Genomic DNA, 17,803 nt, shown 5'->3' with positions numbered 1-17,803 from the left:
CCCAACCCTAATCATACCCACAAAATCAAACATCTTTTAAGTCAACACAAGGTAGCTACAATTATTGGTTTGATGAAGTCTTTAATGTCAATACGATTAAAAAAAAAATCAATTAATGTCTTTTTAGCCACCATAATCCGTTGTATGTTGTATGTGTCGCTTAAATATGATGAAATGGCTAACATTCTAATACGTGTAATGCATGTATTAACATGTTTTTTTAATTATATTTATATTTATTAAATATCAAATTGTTTTTTACTCAACTTGAATAGACAGTGGAAAATAATAATAAAAACCCTAGATACCTGTTAAATAAAAATGTATTTTCAAGGATAATTCAGTTATTTTATAGTGTTTTTAAAATGGTAAAAGACCTTCTTCTTATCTTTGATCAATTTAATTATAACTAATCAACCTTATAGAAAAATCATATTTACCCCGGTATTCATTGATTTGTTTTTAGAAAGGATAAAAATATAAATACATTGTGCTAATGAAAAGTGAATCCTCCTCTCACATGAAAAGGGTAATTCAATCAATTAGGTTTTGTTAATTAAAATAAAAAAACTTTGAAAAAAAGAGTGATAAAAAGGCATAAAAGTTTCCTCGAATTTGACTTGTAAGTAAAATCGACAATACAATAATATTATAAAATAATCGATCTTACTTAGGATCAAACAGCTTTTATTTCCATCCAAGCTCTTTATTTGGCCACACCGATCAACTACAGTTCATCCTTGCGAGATGGTGCTTTCTTGTTGTCTGAGCCAACTTGACCGGGTAGGAGGCCTCCATTGTTATGCCGCACAATCCTTCTTCTGCATCAATCCCACGTTGCATTCTTATGTAACCCTTCTCTCCCCAATCGGTGCCCCATGAATTCTTTACTATCCAGTACTTCGTTCCATCTTGAGTCGTCCCATAGCCCACAAGTGCTACTCCATGATTCAGCTCTGTGCCGCAATCTCCAGTGAATACTCCCTGCAATTAATGCACCCAAATTCCATATTTATCAATAATAGCTAGATGTTTAACATTGCTGGCTTACTAAAATTCAGTCGATGTTTTTAAAATTATCTAAACGAGCTCGATAATTTTTAAATTCTAACTTCATGAAACACACACACACCATGAATGATCACTCTCGTAACTGAGTCAGAAACTTGCCTCCGAGTAGAACTGGAGATCCTTGCCACCAGCATCCATTGCAATTGCTACAGGTTGGTTTGCAACAGCTTTCATCAGCATTCTCATCATTTTCAGGCACCATTTCGTACCCATCGATATTCACAACAGGAGAATTCATCTGCAACACCACGAGGAGTTATGGTCCATGTGCATCAGAGACATACAGTTAATGTAGAAATTAGAATTATTGTTGACGCTATAAGTCATCTTAACCTTGTTTGAGTCACATGGCTCCTCTTTAGCTCTGTATGGATACGTATTCTCTGATGTTAATCCACCAATTTGCTTAATAAAATTAAATGCGTCTTCCATCAATCCTCCATTGCAGCCATGGTTATCAGAATCGCAATCAACCAGCTCTTGCTCAGATAGAGAGATCAGCTCTCCCGTTTTGATTTTGTTTATACCTTCCACTGCAGCTACAGTTGAAAATGCCCAGCAACTACCTACAATAACATCGGGAATTTTTGAGTAAATAAATATTGTCCAAATTAAGAAATATCTACAGCCATAAATATTTGCTAAGTAGAAAATCCAGAGATCAGAGACTTACCACATTTGCCTTGGTCCTTTATACCGGTTACTGCTCCATTCTTCCTCCAGTCAACAGAAGAAGGAAGCTTACTTGTATCCTCATGCATGGACCCAGTTCCCTGTCTTTGTCCACGGAGCATCCTGTAGTGGCTAACCTTTGAGCCTCCATAGTGTTGCAAGAACTCATGGTTGGTCATATCAGCAAAGCTATTCAGTTTCAACTTATAAGGCCTGTCCTTGTGGTTCACCTTGTGAATATGTTTTAAATTTTCCTTGAATACATTGAAACGCTCTTGTTTTTCAGCGAGGCTGCGAGGAACAGTGTGATGGCTCCTCCATCTCTCATACAAGTCCCATAGTCTCTCCTGTGATGCCAAGTCCTCTTCAGTGTAGTCAAAACTATCAGCAAGCCTGAAAACCAGAACCACTGAAAATACAGCCAGGATGACTTTTCTCGTATCCATAACAACGGGCTCAGATTCTATAGATTAGCAAAATGGCTATGATATTATCTTGATGTAAATATTCACTGAAGAAATCAAATTCTACCTAGCTTTTGAACTGTGAGAGAAAAGGCTGTTTGATTTGATTTGGGAATGGCAAGAAGTATATCCTTGTATATATATTCCCAGTGGGCTCAGATGGGCTTGTTGCTTCTCGGAACTTTAACCCAAATTTGGGGGGGAAAGGTTACGAAGGAAATAGCTATATGTGACAATCATGTTCTTGGCATCAAGTACCGAAAGAGTTGGCAGAGACATTAATCATTTGGTTTTATATAGAACATCAAGAAAAACGTTGGATACTTATGTTACATATTTTGGATGTACTCGAGCTTTAATCAAAGTGTAAGCGGAAAGATGATATTTTTGGAGTGATGCTTCATCATCTCGCGTCCATCCTGAAGCCAACATGAAAACCACGTTCCTTACTCGACCTGTTTCGTAGAAGGGGACGAATATTAGCTGTGATGATAGCGGCTATATATGGAAATGGAACACGATTTTGAGCAAGTGTTGCAGAAGGGTGCATGTCTTTTCTAGAAAAATGAATAATCTTGATAGGGTTCAGCTAATTATCTTTTTTATGCTAATTATCTTAATGGGTTGCCAGACTCAAGTATCTAGTTTTGACAACCACACCAGATCAAGTTACTTCGGTCCGGCTATCACACATGATTGCCACATTAAAATCGCTTGAGTTAAGTACTTTTTTTTAGCCCCAACTTTTGCTAGATCCAAGTACCTAGTTTTGATAACCACACTAGACTAAGTTACTTTGGTGACACATGATTGCCACATTGAAAGCGCTTGGGTTAGGTATTCTTTTTTAGCCCCAAGTTTTTTGGGTCTGGAAGGAGATATCAAATCCAAGTTAACAACAATAATAATAATTGATTTTACCTTTCAAATCAAATTAATGTTTTTTTCAATAATAATAATATTTATTTAGCATTTAATAATATTAATGATTTTAATAATAATTATAATAATAATAATAATAATAAACTTTTCTGACATGCGGGTTTGACCCTAGTTCTTAGAGTATGACAACCCCAATGCCAGGTGTCTGGCAGCCATCTCATGCCCTAGCGCTTGGTGCTCACAGCCTTACCTTGCCCCAACAAAATCCAAACTGATAATTTTATTTCTAATTATTTTTTCAATGCTAAATGCATCCCATAAAAAAGAAAATTATCCTACTACATGCTTTGCAAGTTTTTGTAGCAAGGATAATTTTATCATTACACCGTTTTAATTCATAGTAATTTTTGTTTAGGTAAACAATAACAGAAATATTGAGCCATTTTAATATATTGTATAATATAAAGTTAAGAATAGACCACTTAACACAACACTTGAGTCATTTAAATAGAATCAGGACTAAATTAATATGGTAATAGATCATTCTAGTTCAAAAACCCAGCAAAAATCTTGGAGTACAGGCTACTCCGAATAAAAAAAAAATAGCTACGAGGGAAGGTATTAAGAAACTATATCACATCCAATAAAAAAAAAACAAAATAAAAATTTGATAAAGAACAAAAAAACCTTTTGATAAAATTAGATCACAGCTATTGTACTATAATCGTGACTTTGATAGGTGAGGATATTTAAATTTTATAATATTGAATACAAATACGAGTACATAAGATTCAATGTTCTATCAAGTCTTATTTTTTTAGAGTTTAATTATAAACATTACTAGATTTAAGTAATCAATATATAAAATCAAAACCTAATTTACGATTATATATATATGATTAAATTTATTGTCATTATATAATCAAACTAGCTTTACTTTTAAATAAAAGAGATAAGATAACCTTTTGAATTAAAATAATTATTTACGTGTTTTGTATGAAAAAAAAAATCTTGTTTTCTCTCTCTGTTTTTTTCTTCAAAGAAAAGATATCAAACATTCTTACTAGTAGTTATTTATAAGTTGATAGAAATTAACAAAAGAAAAACTAAAAGCATGTATTAGACTAATAATCTTATACTCCATGTTTCTAAAGACGAACGTACGCCCCTTATTTTGTCTAGAGGCATCTTCATGGAATTTGCTAAATAGAAAGTTAAAAAAAATAATATTAATTTAGTTTTTAGGTGCTTGTTTTACATGCTCCAAAAAAATACTAAAAAAATAAATAAAATGCTAAAATATCATTTCTCTTATAAAAATGTTATTCCTACATATCTTGCAAAAATATTAAAACCTTACAAAATACTATTCATTGAAATATTTTTTTTCTTTTGTTTTTTTAATAAAATCTATGTTTTTCATATTTTTTTTTTATGAAATTATCCTGGTGTCTTGACCTATGTAATGAGTTTGACGAGTTCAACCGAGCTAACTGAGGTTTTTTTTCTCTTTTTAATTGATTTTTTTTTAATTTTATCTTTTCATATTTGATTGACTAAAAATCGTTTGAGTTGTTTTTAAACCAGTCAAGTCAACCGGGTCATATTGAATTGTTAAAATAGTTGTATATCAAACATATTAAAATACAATTTACTCTTCTAAATTTTTTTTACCATTGGAATGCATATTAAAAAATATATATTTATATCATTTAAAAAATCATATTATCAATTTATCTCTCTTGAATAACATCTTTTGTTTGTTGGACATGCCGTTTAAAACATAGTGCTAACTTGGGCGGGACAGTAATGTTGGCTTCAATTACCATTTATCGAGGGCTTTGATTTTGAGGGGCATAAGCATTCATGTCAAGTTACGAAACAATATATATAAATAAAGCCCCCCTAGCTCTAATGCTAGCACCAAGGATACGTAGGTTTGTTTCATAGCTGGTTTGCCACATTTTGAATGTTTAATTATAATTTGGTGTATATATTTTCATTGCTGATTCTTACTGGTGAACTCTCTTTCTTTAAATTGAAAATGGGAGATGTTTATGTTTTCAAAGCATATATTGATTTATGTTATTGACAGTATTAAACTACACAGTGCTATTTTTGGTTCGCAACACTGTGTTGCCTATCTCCTGGCATATGTCTATATTTCTTATTTCATCTATTTTCAAAAAAAAATTTATATCTATTTTAACAAGATTTATAAAATCATCATAGTTTCTATTGTGATGTGGTTTCTTATTTATAGGAATGTATCATGTAGAGATATGGTACAATGTTTAGGTATGGTAGAGTATACAAACATATCTTTTAAATTAACTATAGAAACAATAACCTAAGATTTCTCCTAAAATATTTTCTATAATCTAGGAGGAGGATTCCATGAATCATGTTTGAATATCCTGCTATCCTTATCATTCCCTTGCAAGATGAGTGTGGGATTAACTCGAACACGAAGCTTGGAGCGAAAAAACATAAAAAGAGATCGAGAAAGACTATTGGTAAACAAATTAGCAATCTACAAGTGAGACGACACAAATTGAGGTTGAATGGCACCAAAGGCAACAAGCTCACAGATACAACAACAATCAAGAGCGATGTGTTTTGACCATTTATGAGAAACATGATTGAGAGTGAGTAAAATCACTCTTGTTATCACAAAGAAGCAAATGCTTGTGCTTTAAGGAAACCTTGAGGTCGTGAAGAAGATGAGTTAGCTAAAAAACTGTAAAGGCCATGTGGGCCAAAGTGTGATACTTAGATTCACAACTAGAATGAGAGACAATAAGTTGTTTTTTTAGTACTTTACGAGATAAGATTATCACCAAGAAATATGGCATAACCTGAAGTGAAGCGACGCGTGTCAAGACAACTAGCCTAACCAACGTCATAGTAGGCAATAAGACTAGCAGGTGGAGAAGAAGAAAAATAGAGTCAATGCTGAAATGTACCTTTAGCATAGCGAAGAATACGTTGGAGTGCTTGGAAGTGATGTAATATGAGAGATTGCATATACTGACTTACAGAATTAGCATTACGAGTAAGATTAGCACACGTAATAGTTAAGTATTGCAAGACACCCATCATAGATCGATACAAGGTAGATCAGTAAAGGGGTCACCAACACTAGAAAGCTACTGAGAGAAAATAATTGGTGTGGACATTGCAATCAAGTAGTTGAGCACGGGAAAGAATATCATGAGCATACTTTGCTTGACCGAGGAAAAGACCATTGGCAGAAAAGGAAACCTCAAGACCAAGAAAATAACTTAAGGACCCAAGTATTTTGTGGCAAATTCACGATGAAGATACTAAATAAATTCTTAAGGAAGGGAGCATTATTGTCGGTGACAACAATATCATCAATATATAGAAATAAGTAGATAAAAGTGGTTGATCTAGTGAAGACAAAAGGTATAGTATTAGCAGTACTGCTAGTGAAGCTAAGATGAAATAAAAAGGAACTAAAGTGATGGAACCAAGCACACAGGGTTTGCTTCAAGCCATAGAGAGCTTTCTTCAGTTTACAAACATAATGAGGGAACCGCGAGTTAATATAGCCTGAAGGTTGCTTCATGTAGACAGTCTCTTGCAACAAGCCATTGAGGAAAACATTTTTGACATCTAATTGATATAAAAGACAATGATAGGATATAACTAGAGAGAGCACAAGATGCATTGTGGAAGCCTAAACAACAGGACTGGAGGTGTCGTAGAAGTCCAAACTATGAAGCTAAGAATAACCTTTAGAAACAAGATGTGCTTTGAGGTGATCGACAGTTCCATCAGCTAACTATTTGACATGGAAGACCTATTTGGAGATAATATTGGTGTTGGAAGGGTGAGGAACTAACTCTCAGGTGTCATTAGAAGAAAGAGCAACCAATTCCTTATCCATGGCAGAGACCCAACCAGGATTCTTAGAGGCAAACTGGAAACCTTTTGGTTCTTGTATAGCTAGTAGAGATAGGAGCAACAATGATTATGGTAAAAAAAAGACACATATGAGTGATGTTTATGCTTGAATACACCAATCTTAACACGAGTAATCATTGGATGATGATTAGAAATAGCTAGAGAAGGAACGTTGTCCTGAAGTGTTGGCGGAGAAGCAACAAATAAGGATGAGTCTGTAGTAGAAGAAGTGTATGAGATAGCTTGGAAAGGCATCAAGTCAGTTGAAACAGAGGATGAAGGCTACACAAAAACATCATGAGAAATAGTAGCACAAGAAGCACAAGACGATGATAAAGAACATGCAGCAGAAAGTAATGGAGAAGAAGATTGGGAAAGAAAAGGGGGAGAGTGCATAACAACCTTATAAATAATAAAAATATCAAGGGAAAAAGGGTCATGGGAAGAAGAAGGATTTGCAAAAGGAAAATATAATTCATCAAACCTAGCATGTCGTGTTATATAAATACGTTGCGAAGAGGAATCAAAACATAAAAAAAACCCTTGTGAGACATATTATAACCAAGGAATACACAAGCAGTACTATAAAGAGCAAATTTATGGGAGGTATAATCTCGTAAATAAAGGAATACCTGACAACCAAAATGATGAAAATTCATATATGTGGGTGGCATACCATACAATACCTCATGAGGATAAAGACCATCAAGAATAGGTAACCGATTGATTATGTAGACATCAATATTAAATGCTTCAACCCAACGAGAGATAAATGAACATGAGAGTGGAACAACATTTCAAGACCAATTTCAATAACATGTTGATGCTTGTGTTCGGTGCAACTATTATGAGATGGTATGTAGGGACAACATTTGGTGTCAAATACCAAAAGCAATTAGATGGGATTGAAATTGATTACTCGTGAATTTAGCTCCCCATCACTTTGAAAATTTTTAATCTTGTGTGAGAACTGAACTTCAACAAAGGTTTAAAATTGTTGGAAAATCTAAAATATATGTGATTTTAAAGTCATGAGATAGAACCATCTGAAATGTCAATGATCAATAAAAATGATGTAATAACAATAATTAAAAGAATAAGTAATATGTACAGAGCAAAGCCTCATATATAACAGTAAATAAGGTCCAAAATATACTTGGAATGTTGATCATTAGGGGTGAAAAGGAGTTTATGAATCTTAGCAGTTTGACAAGTAATATAAAGTTGTTATGGGTGAAAAGGAGTTTATGAATCTTAGCAGTTTGACAAGCAACATATAAAATGGGAGATGACAACAAAGAAGTAACAAAGAGATAACCTTTTATATTTAATAATGAAATAATAGAACATAAAACATGACCCAACATATATGCCAAACATCACAAGAGGCACTTAAAGAATTATTTTTAAGAGTAGAAACAAATGATGAATGACTACGTTCATGTATATAAAAATCATCTTCACAACGACCGATTGCCACCACCTTTCCTGTGTTGCAGTTCTGTATGGTAAGCAACGTATCGGTTAAAGTAATAAAAAGAGGGTAATCATAAGTTAATTTGCTAATAGACAATAACTTTTTGGTGAGTTAAAGGACAACTAAAACATTCACAAGTTTGATGTTTGGAGATGGGGAAAAAGTATCAACATGAGTAATCGATAAAGTCTTCATTGCCAACTATTACACAATCATTACCATTATAAGCATCAACCTTGTCTAGCTAAGAAGAATCGGGAGTCATATAGACAAATGCTCTAGTTTCTGTGTACCAATCAGCTAATGTATCTGTCAGACAACATTGAGAGAGATTCAACTATATTTGCAAAGGAGTCAGCAGCCTTGGTATAACAATCAGGGCAATGATCAATAATGTGGCCATCATTGCGACAAATTTATTAATGAGAAGAGTAATTGCCATGTGCCATGTCCAATATAATAAGAACCATTACTAGTAGAGAAATAATCTCCTTCCCTGCCACGTGACTTGCGATAGTCTCCAGTACAAGATGAATTATAAGTGTCTTTATTAACAATAAAGACAGCTGATGAAGTAACAGGTGTTTCAAGGGATTTTTGAAAGATTTCAAAAATTTCAGCCTTAGAAACAAGATCCTGTAATGATGGTAGAGGGGAAAAAAAAGGTTGGGTAGTGGAGAAGTTTGCAAACTTAGGACCGAGACCACATAAAAACCAGTGAACTTTGTTGGTTTCATCAGCAGGGTGACCTATGATAGCAAGTTAATTGTAAAGAGCTTTGAAAGAGCTAGAGAACTTAGTAACATTATGAGTACCTCATTTTAAATATTACGAATTGTCTTTAAGATGAGCTTCATGGATTCTTGATTTATGACTAAAGGCAGACTCTAGTGCAGTCCAAATAATATGATTTGCAGACCAGATTTCAAGCAATAAAAGGCAAGGTTTTGTTCGCAATTAAGCATAGATCAAGAATTAAGTATCCATTTGCTTTGATTATTACTTAAATATCATGATTTTTGTCAAAAATAGGTTTCAATTCAAAATCAAAACTCTAAGGTTAAAACCCACAAAAACATTTTATTGATGTATGAAAACCCTAGATTATTTACTATGATGATATCAAGACAATGTTTTTTGGATGAATATGAAGAACATGAACTCAGGTTTTCCAAAAAACCCAACATACATTGTTAAACCCAGAAAATACATTTTAGGCCTCTAAACCAAGCTCTCTTAGCCTCAATAATCCATATTATCATAAAAAAATATTTTTGAATAAAAAAGACTAATAAATATCCTCGAATCATTAAGAATATGTATAAAATTTCAACTTTCAAAACTGCACACTACCAGAAAATCGATAAATACAAACAGAAATACCGAGAGAATATTTCCGTCGGTAAATTTTTAAGAGATTTTACCGACGGAAATATTCCATCCGTATATACCGAGGGAATTACAGTGGGAAAAAAATTAATGATTTACCCACGGAATTTATTCCGTCGGTAAATTCGTTGGTAAAACTGTGAACACTGTTCATCATGTCAATTACAAAGGGAATCACCAACGGAATTTTTCGTTGGTATTTTACAGAGAGCTCCAGAACTGTTCACTTTCTAATTGCACTATTAATTGTTGTTCTTAACGGACAAAATCACCGACGGATTGAAAAGTTGTCGGTGTTATTTGGCGGTTTTCTAAAAAAATTCAATTAATTTAAAATTTTCATTTAAATATTACAGAGGGAATCACCGACGGATTAAAAAATCATCGGTAATTGTTAGCAGTTTCTGAAAACTTTTTACAAAATTAAAAATTTAAATTAAATATTACAAATGGAATTACCGATGAAATAATTAAAAAATATTAATATTCAATTATCCGTCAGTAAATCCGTCGTTAACGCACCCCAATAAAAAGTCTGGATCCCCTTATTTTATAAGAGATAAAATCATTTCTTATTCTTCTTGTTCTTCTACTTCTTCTTCACTATATGTAATAAACATCAATATCTATTTCTTTCTCTTCTTTTCTCTCCTCATCTCCTTCTCTTTCCCTCCATGCTCGGGGTATGTCTTCTTCTTCTTTCTTCTTTTATCTTCTTAGTTTTTTTTAATTAATATGCTTTACGATTTCTCTCTCTCTCCTTAGCTTCATTTGCAATTACATTAAGGTATGATTTTTCTTTTTTCTTCTTTTTTCATGAATTTTTTCACTATATTTGTTTTTATTTTACTTTTTATTTTTTTTTGTTCTTAATAATTGTTTAAATGTTGTTGTGAGATTATTCTTTTCATATGAGATCAATTTTTAATTGATTTATTTATAGGGATTTTTAAATTTTTAGCAATTGCAACTTCATTTTTTTCATATGAATTTTTTTAGTTGAATTTATTTCTTCATTTTATTAATTTGTTGCAAATTTGTTTGAGTTGATTTTCTTATTCTTTTTTCCAAGCATTTTGAGTATATATTATATAGTGTTGATTTATGTTAATTTAATTATTTTATAATTTTATTTTATAATTATTTAAAAATATTTTTATATAATTTCCGTCGGTTATTCCGTCGATACATCCCTTGGTAATTCTGTTGGTAATAAAAAATATTATTACCGACACGTCTATTTCGTCAGTAAATCCATCGGTAATAATATACTAACGGATTTACCGACGGAAAAAACATTACCGACGAATGATTCACCGACGGATCAAAATCAGTCTGTGATTCCGTCGGTAATATAATTACTGATGGAATATGTGTCTTACACCGACAGAAAAATTTTGTCGATAAAACTGTTAAATCTTGTAGTAGCAACCCTATTATCAGCCAACAAAAACATTAAAACTCACTCTAAAACTGACTCTTTAAACACTTGAGACCCAAACTAAACTTAGAAATAAAAAACATGCATTAGCAACCTAGAAAAAGTCATCAAAAACTTACTGCCACCTTTGACAAATTCCAAAACTACTATACTTCGTCAAAAGCAAACACACAAATATATTTTAAACATCTCAGCAACCTTAACAACTTCAAAACAAGATTAATCAATTAAAACAATATTTTTATTCATCAATCAACATAAATGCTAAAACACTAAATAATGCCAAAAAGATTAAAAAACATCATTAAAGATTGAAAAAAGCAAGAATGAGCAGGCCACATGGACTTCACCCTTGAGTTTTCACATAGTTATACCTTTTCTAAGATGTTACTTCCCTTCTCTTTTCCTTCCTTCATTCCCTTTCACTTTATATTCTTTCTAAAACTTGCTAGACCTTCTATATTAGGTCTTTGAACCTTCACAATAAGCTCTTTTTATAGAGTATATCCTCATGTTTTTCTCTCTTCTCTCTCTTTTTTTTCTTTCTTTGATTTTTAGGGATATTTCTAGGCTTTTCTAGGTTTTTTTGATGGATTCACTCAAAGATTGATCAAAGATCAGTCTTTTGATCAAAATGAGAGAGTTCTGGACAAATGTTAACAATTAACCTTTGTCTTTCAATGGTTTTTGGGGATAATGGTTTTGCTTAGGTGGTTTTCTCTCTCTTGGGGATAAAAGACAAGCATTTCTCCCCTTCTGATCTCAAATGAAAGATTTATGGCCTTTGATAAAAATCCTCTAGGAGTTTTTAAATGTGAACACAAGAAAAAGTTAGGTGGTTTTGTACATATAGTTATCTTAGTCAAGGTTGACTGAGTTGACCACTTTCGAGGCTTTACCAGATAAAGTTTGATATAAACGTCATCGAAGATCACCTGAACTTTGTAGAGGTGATGCAAACCATTCATTTGGATCTATCATTGCTCCATTTGGAGGTTTGTAACTACACATTCATTTGCTTGAAAATGTCAGCTCGATCAGCCAAAAATCTGAAAATGCAGTGATGGCTGATCAGGGACAAGATGTTGGAGATTTCGATGGAAGAATTGGGAAGTAAACATCTAATTTTATAAAAATAAGGTTGTAGAAGGGATGTTATTCTTTCATTTGGAAAAAAACCTTGAGCCATTTGGAGGTCTAGAACTTCATAATGAGCTCCTAGAAGATACCGACTTAATCATCTAAACTATCAAGGAAGAAGATGAACAGTGGGTGAACAACACGTTATCTTGGTTAAACTCCTATAAATTAGAGTTTTTATTTGGGATCTGACAAATTTCATTTTAGTCCATATTCTTCTAATTGCTTTTAATTACAGCTTGAATTACCTCCAAAACTCTTAATTTCATGCAATTTCACCCATGCCAAACCCAATCACCAGCCCCAAAGTTTAGTTTGATTTTCATCATGGTCCTTGGTTTCTGATTTGTGCATTTAGATCCTTAATTGAAATCAAACTTTTAAATTTTTTAAATTTGGCTCTTGATCTGGTCAATTTCAACCCTTGAAGTCTCATGCCTTTTACGATTTGGTTCTTAGTTCTGAATTTCTTTAATTAAACCCCTAATTGGCTATCAAATTTTAATTTTTTCGTAATTAAGTCCCTTATTTGACCAACTAAACTTTTCAACATCCGATTTCAGTCTCCAAACTTCAATTTCTTCTAATTAACACCCAAATTAACTCCAAAAAATTGATTTTCCTTACAATTAAGTCCTCAATAAAATTAATTAAGCTTTCCAAAATCCTCATTAAATCCTTACTCATCTAAATTTGTATTTCTTTACCCCAAATAAAAATATTTTCATCAAATGGGTTTTTTGTCAATCAGAATTGGATCGTTAATTTTTCTAATTTTGTACATTTTGGTCCTCTAACTTTTCCACTTGTTATTTTGGTTGTTTACCACCAACTTGGACAATCTTCTAGGCATTTTTCAAGAGAATTCTCTTGTTTTTTTAGATTTTTTTTCTTGATTTTTTTTATAGAGTAAAAAGTGAATAACAATCCTTATCATGCTTACCTGAGCAACAATTTTTGTTGATTTACTTGTTTAGTATATTGAAAGTCTAAATTCAGCAATAAAAAGTCTTAATTAGTAGTTGCTGTTAAAACCCACATGATAATTTGAAGGGTTTTGAATTCTGATTCAAATGCGTTTTCCGCAAGGCCCAAGATAGGGTTTGATTTCTAATGCTCCTCTAATGAGTGGTGACACCATTGGCAAGCAAGTGGACATTTAGAAACTAGACTGCCATGTTACTGCAAACAATACATGTATTCATTAATAACAAGCACCTTAACAATACACATACCGATTAGTACTTGAAAAGCCATGACAAATTTCACACCTGAACTAAATTAAGCAATCACCTTAGATAGTATCAGCAGCAGTGGCGGCCATAGGATGGGTTGTGGCAGGATTTTTGTCTTAGCTGAGATACAATATGATTCAAACCGTAGATAGCACACACACCGTTATTACTTAAAATTAAAGCTTAATCGGTACAGCAACGATACATGATGAACTTCTCCATGGGACGGCCACATTCAGCACAAACAATCCTCTCTGGAATGCTTCCGGTAGCCCCTGGAAGTATGAGACGGTTGCAATGGGATGGGCTATGGAGTCCATGAAGGTGATCATTCAGTGCAGGCAGAAAACCCTTTACTTCTGCACTTTGCTTCCATGATTCAAAGTCAACAAAGCTCTTCAATATTGTATCTCCCTTTGCCTTGGCAATATCCGATCCCTTACTTATCACAGCCCATCCTTGATCACTTCCATCAAAGCTGAGCATTGTCATTATCTCTTGCATGATGGGATCATTATCTGCAGTCCTCTTGTGTTGCACCTTGGAGTGCCACATGCTCTCCAGCCTCACCCAGAAGAACCAGATCAAAGTAAGGTCTGGCAATACTTGGCTAAGGTTCTCGTTTACAATAACACCGTTAATCTTTCGGGCTTTCTCCTTGGGGTTGCTCTTCCCTACATAGAGCATTTCTAACTGTATTCTGGCATCTTTCGCAACTGCTTTTGCAGTCGCGGTGAATTTGCGGATCCACTCGATATCCTCCCCACCATACAAGCATATGAACTTCCCTTGCTGTATCTGCATTAGGAATTAATTAGTTGAAAAAAGCGTGAGTAATGCGTGTATGGGATTCCTATACAACTTTCAGGTTGTTGTTTAGTTTATAAACCTGTATCAAGTATACAGACAAATGTATGCAGTAGATGATGTCGGTAGAGAACTGAGATGAAGACTATATTTTAGTTTTATAATATATACATGTAAAGAGAGCAAAGCTATACCCAAGACGAGAGAGCTGGATCGATGTTATCTGCCAGTAAATCGATTTTCCAGGTTTCTTCTTTCCAGAGTCCTTCCTCCCTTAAGCTAGTGAAAGGGAAAGCCAGGCTTCCCCAAATCCACATCATGTGGATTGCATTGGGGTTGACTACTTTCCCTTGTGGATCCAAGACCACAAGCAAGGCCTTCTTGTTGAAGTGCCACACCTCTTTAATGTACCTGATGACTGCAACATCTAGCAATGAAGGGTGATAAACAGAGTACCATGGCATAGACGATTGAAAATCCTCATACTGCTTTTTCTTTGTTTCATTCCATGAGGTGGATCTGTCCATAACTGGGAGCCAAACGATCTCATATTGACTCTCTGCTCTTCCTGGTTGCTCCCGCGCCTCACTGTATATTTGTTGCAGCATCGAAAGCTCTTCTTGGGAGGGTTCAAGGTCAGAAATTAGTAACAGCACACTCTTCCTCCTCAGCAGATCAAGGCTGGCCTGTAATAACAGTGGGAAACCCTCGTACAGGATGATCTTTAACTAACATTTTTATTGGATTAACATCAATATAATCTGAATAGAATAGACTGAACGAAGAGAAGAATAACCGAACCCTTTTCTTGGTTGAGCCATCAAAGAGTGGTAGTTGATCGTCCTTGGCATAAATTAAGGCCTTAAGAATCTTCATATTGTCAATGTGGACAGATTCCAACAGTCGCACAAGTGTCAGATACGCTTCATGATGTCTGTTCTCATCTGATTCACAAAAAGATCACAAGTCACCACCATCCAGCATATATTATGCATCAATTTATATATAGAATCATAGATATATTAGAATTTATTGTTTGATAATGGATTGCAATCATTTGAGTGGGCAGGACACGGACTCACCTATGTGTTGAAAACAAAGAGTGAGCTGCTTCACGAGATGGCTGTGAATATTGCTGACCTTGTAGGCCAAGCTTGATAGCTCCCAAGCCTCTGTTGTGGATGCTATGTACCTGAGAGCAGATGATGAGATGCAAAAGAAAGTTTTAACACTTTTTGCAATCTACTTTTAATATTGATGCCTTGCATGTGCAAAGTTATTTTCATAGTTATCTAAAAAACTTTCTTTTGCTAGAGCAGACTGAGCTTGCCCAATATGTTATTTTGGTGCAAACACAATTCTGATTAATATAAGAAATTCATTTGAGATTATGGAGAAATTAAAGAAGGAAACACATACTCATGACCCATGCCAGTAAGGCCCACAATCTGTGATGTGCAAGCCACGATACTCCTGATGGTCCAGTAAACAGCAGTGGGGATATGCGCTGTGGCAGTTAACATTTCAGGAGTGTCAGGGGTGATGTATTGAGATGGAAGCTCCTTGAACTCAACAATGCATTTGGCCACATCCGTCATGGCCCTGATAAGGTTTGTAAGTGCCTCGAACTTGGGTTTCAAAGCCTCAGCTCGTTCAATTATTTCCGGCAATTGCTTCAGAAGTGCAACCGCTTTAGCTAGTGGGTTTGTAAGGTAAAGCTGGGAGACAAGCCAAAACTCGCCATAGTTCAAGGCGAATGCAGCTAACGCTAGCACCACCTTTGCATCCCATGAGTGGTTCGATACCAGATTGAATATTGCTAAAGTTGTTGCATGTGCATCTCCACCTCCAGAACACTTGCAGGACATCTGTTGGAATTAATGCAGCATGCATATTCATGTGTATCTTGATTAAAAAAAAAAAGAGCAACGAGACAGCATAAACTTATAAATGCTGAGATCAGTTCACACTTCAATCACAGTGGCACAGTGCCTTTGTTACCAGTTGCGTACTACAAGATCTTTTCTGCTACGAAGTTGAAACAAGGCTTCATTACCTCGCAGGAAATCTTGCTGATTGTGTAAGATAGCATATCGATCATTTCATTAAAGCCATTTTGAAGAACCTTCTCTTCCAATTCATTAAGTTGTGCTTGATGAGATCCCTAAAATAAAGGTCATCGGAACTAGTAAAAGTAGAACAACTTAAACAAACTTTATATCAATATAATAGGCACAACAGCGTCCAAGAAACAGTACTGGTTATATACCTCATGCTGAACAAAGTCGGTTATGCCCGGGGCAGGGGTGGCACGGTGGAAAATGTCCTCAACAATATGAAGAAGAAGCTTCACAGAAAATTCACGGCCATCAGGAGCATGAGTGGCCTGAATTTGCTTCATCATTACATTTTCATCAGATGCTGCAAACACGGTGCGTTCACGCCTCGTCTTTTGAGGTACTCCTGCCATCGAGGTCAAAGTAAACTATATAGATTCAAATTCTAAAGGGATTAAGTGATAAGAGGACTAAAGAGAACTTGCGTTGGCATGGATTTGCTTACCGCCGAGGCTTATATAGGTCTCACAAGAACAAATGATGCTAGAACTAATACCTTGCTTCATGCAGGGTTCAAGCTTTACAGTGACATCACAAGAGAGATTTTGTAATTTTGGACAAGGACGTGTCTGTCATGTGAATGATTAAATTGTTGAAAACCTCAGTCGAAGATTCGAACGCTAGTTATGCTGATTGAACTTTAATCTTGTGTTATCTGTTGATGCTGAAATGCCACAGGATACATTATCCATACTTTCCAGTTAACTCAGTTTTTGAGCAGCAGTGCCCTTGCTGCTGTGCCTTTTGAGATGTCCTAAGGTTGAAATCCTTTCATAATCCTGCACTAAAAGGAACCCCGAATGGACGATAGCTTAACTAAAGCAACTCGCCTTACTAAAGTTAAAGCTGGTACTGATAAATGTTGATCGTCTTGTCAGTTTTCAAAAAAACCTTCAATCATTAATGCATCCCTTTAATCTCCTTACTTTACGTATGGTAACCCTTTGCCAGGTAAAGAGGAAAGAAAATAAAATATGAACTCTGAATATAAGTTTAAGATTTTCTTTTAAATTGCAGAGTGATTGTTTTTTAAATGTATTTAAATAATATTTTTTAAAAATTTACTTTTGACATTAATATATTAAAATAATACAAAATCATGAAAAAAATTAATTCAAAATCAAAAAAATAAAAAAAATTTAAAAACATATTTTAAACACAAAAATAAAAATACTCAA

The 17,803-nt window shown here is 34.2% G+C and overlaps 1 protein-coding gene, 1 non-coding gene and 1 pseudogene across 2 annotated transcripts; 1 reads left to right on the top strand and 2 right to left on the bottom strand.

Moving 5' to 3' along the window:
* Nucleotides 1–727: 727 nt before the first annotated feature.
* Nucleotides 728–2,298, bottom strand: LOC133704317 (vignain-like; annotated as a pseudogene).
* A 2,795-nt stretch (nucleotides 2,299–5,093) lies between these two features.
* Nucleotides 5,094–5,247, top strand: LOC133706115 (small nucleolar RNA snoR137). Its single transcript, XR_009844459.1, has one exon. It is a non-coding gene; the product is annotated as a small nucleolar RNA snoR137 (small nucleolar RNA).
* An 8,398-nt stretch (nucleotides 5,248–13,645) lies between these two features.
* Nucleotides 13,646–17,066, bottom strand: LOC133704629 (protein SIEVE ELEMENT OCCLUSION B-like). Its single transcript, XM_062129512.1, has 7 exons — nucleotides 16,778–17,066; nucleotides 16,565–16,672; nucleotides 15,928–16,376; nucleotides 15,591–15,700; nucleotides 15,310–15,452; nucleotides 14,703–15,194; nucleotides 13,646–14,499 (listed from the first exon to the last, which is right to left on the bottom strand). The coding sequence occupies exons 1-7, from the start codon at nucleotides 16,976–16,978 to the stop codon at nucleotides 13,885–13,887; spliced, it is 2,118 nt and encodes a 705-aa protein (XP_061985496.1). The 5' UTR covers nucleotides 16,979–17,066; the 3' UTR covers nucleotides 13,646–13,884.
* Between the last annotated feature and the right edge of the window lie 737 nt (nucleotides 17,067–17,803).

The sequence above is a fragment of the Populus nigra genome, chromosome 10, assembly GCF_951802175.1.
Source record: "Populus nigra chromosome 10, ddPopNigr1.1, whole genome shotgun sequence".
NCBI classification, from domain to species: Eukaryota; Viridiplantae; Streptophyta; class Magnoliopsida; order Malpighiales; family Salicaceae; genus Populus; species Populus nigra.
This window is presented reverse-complemented; position numbering and strand designations above follow the sequence as displayed.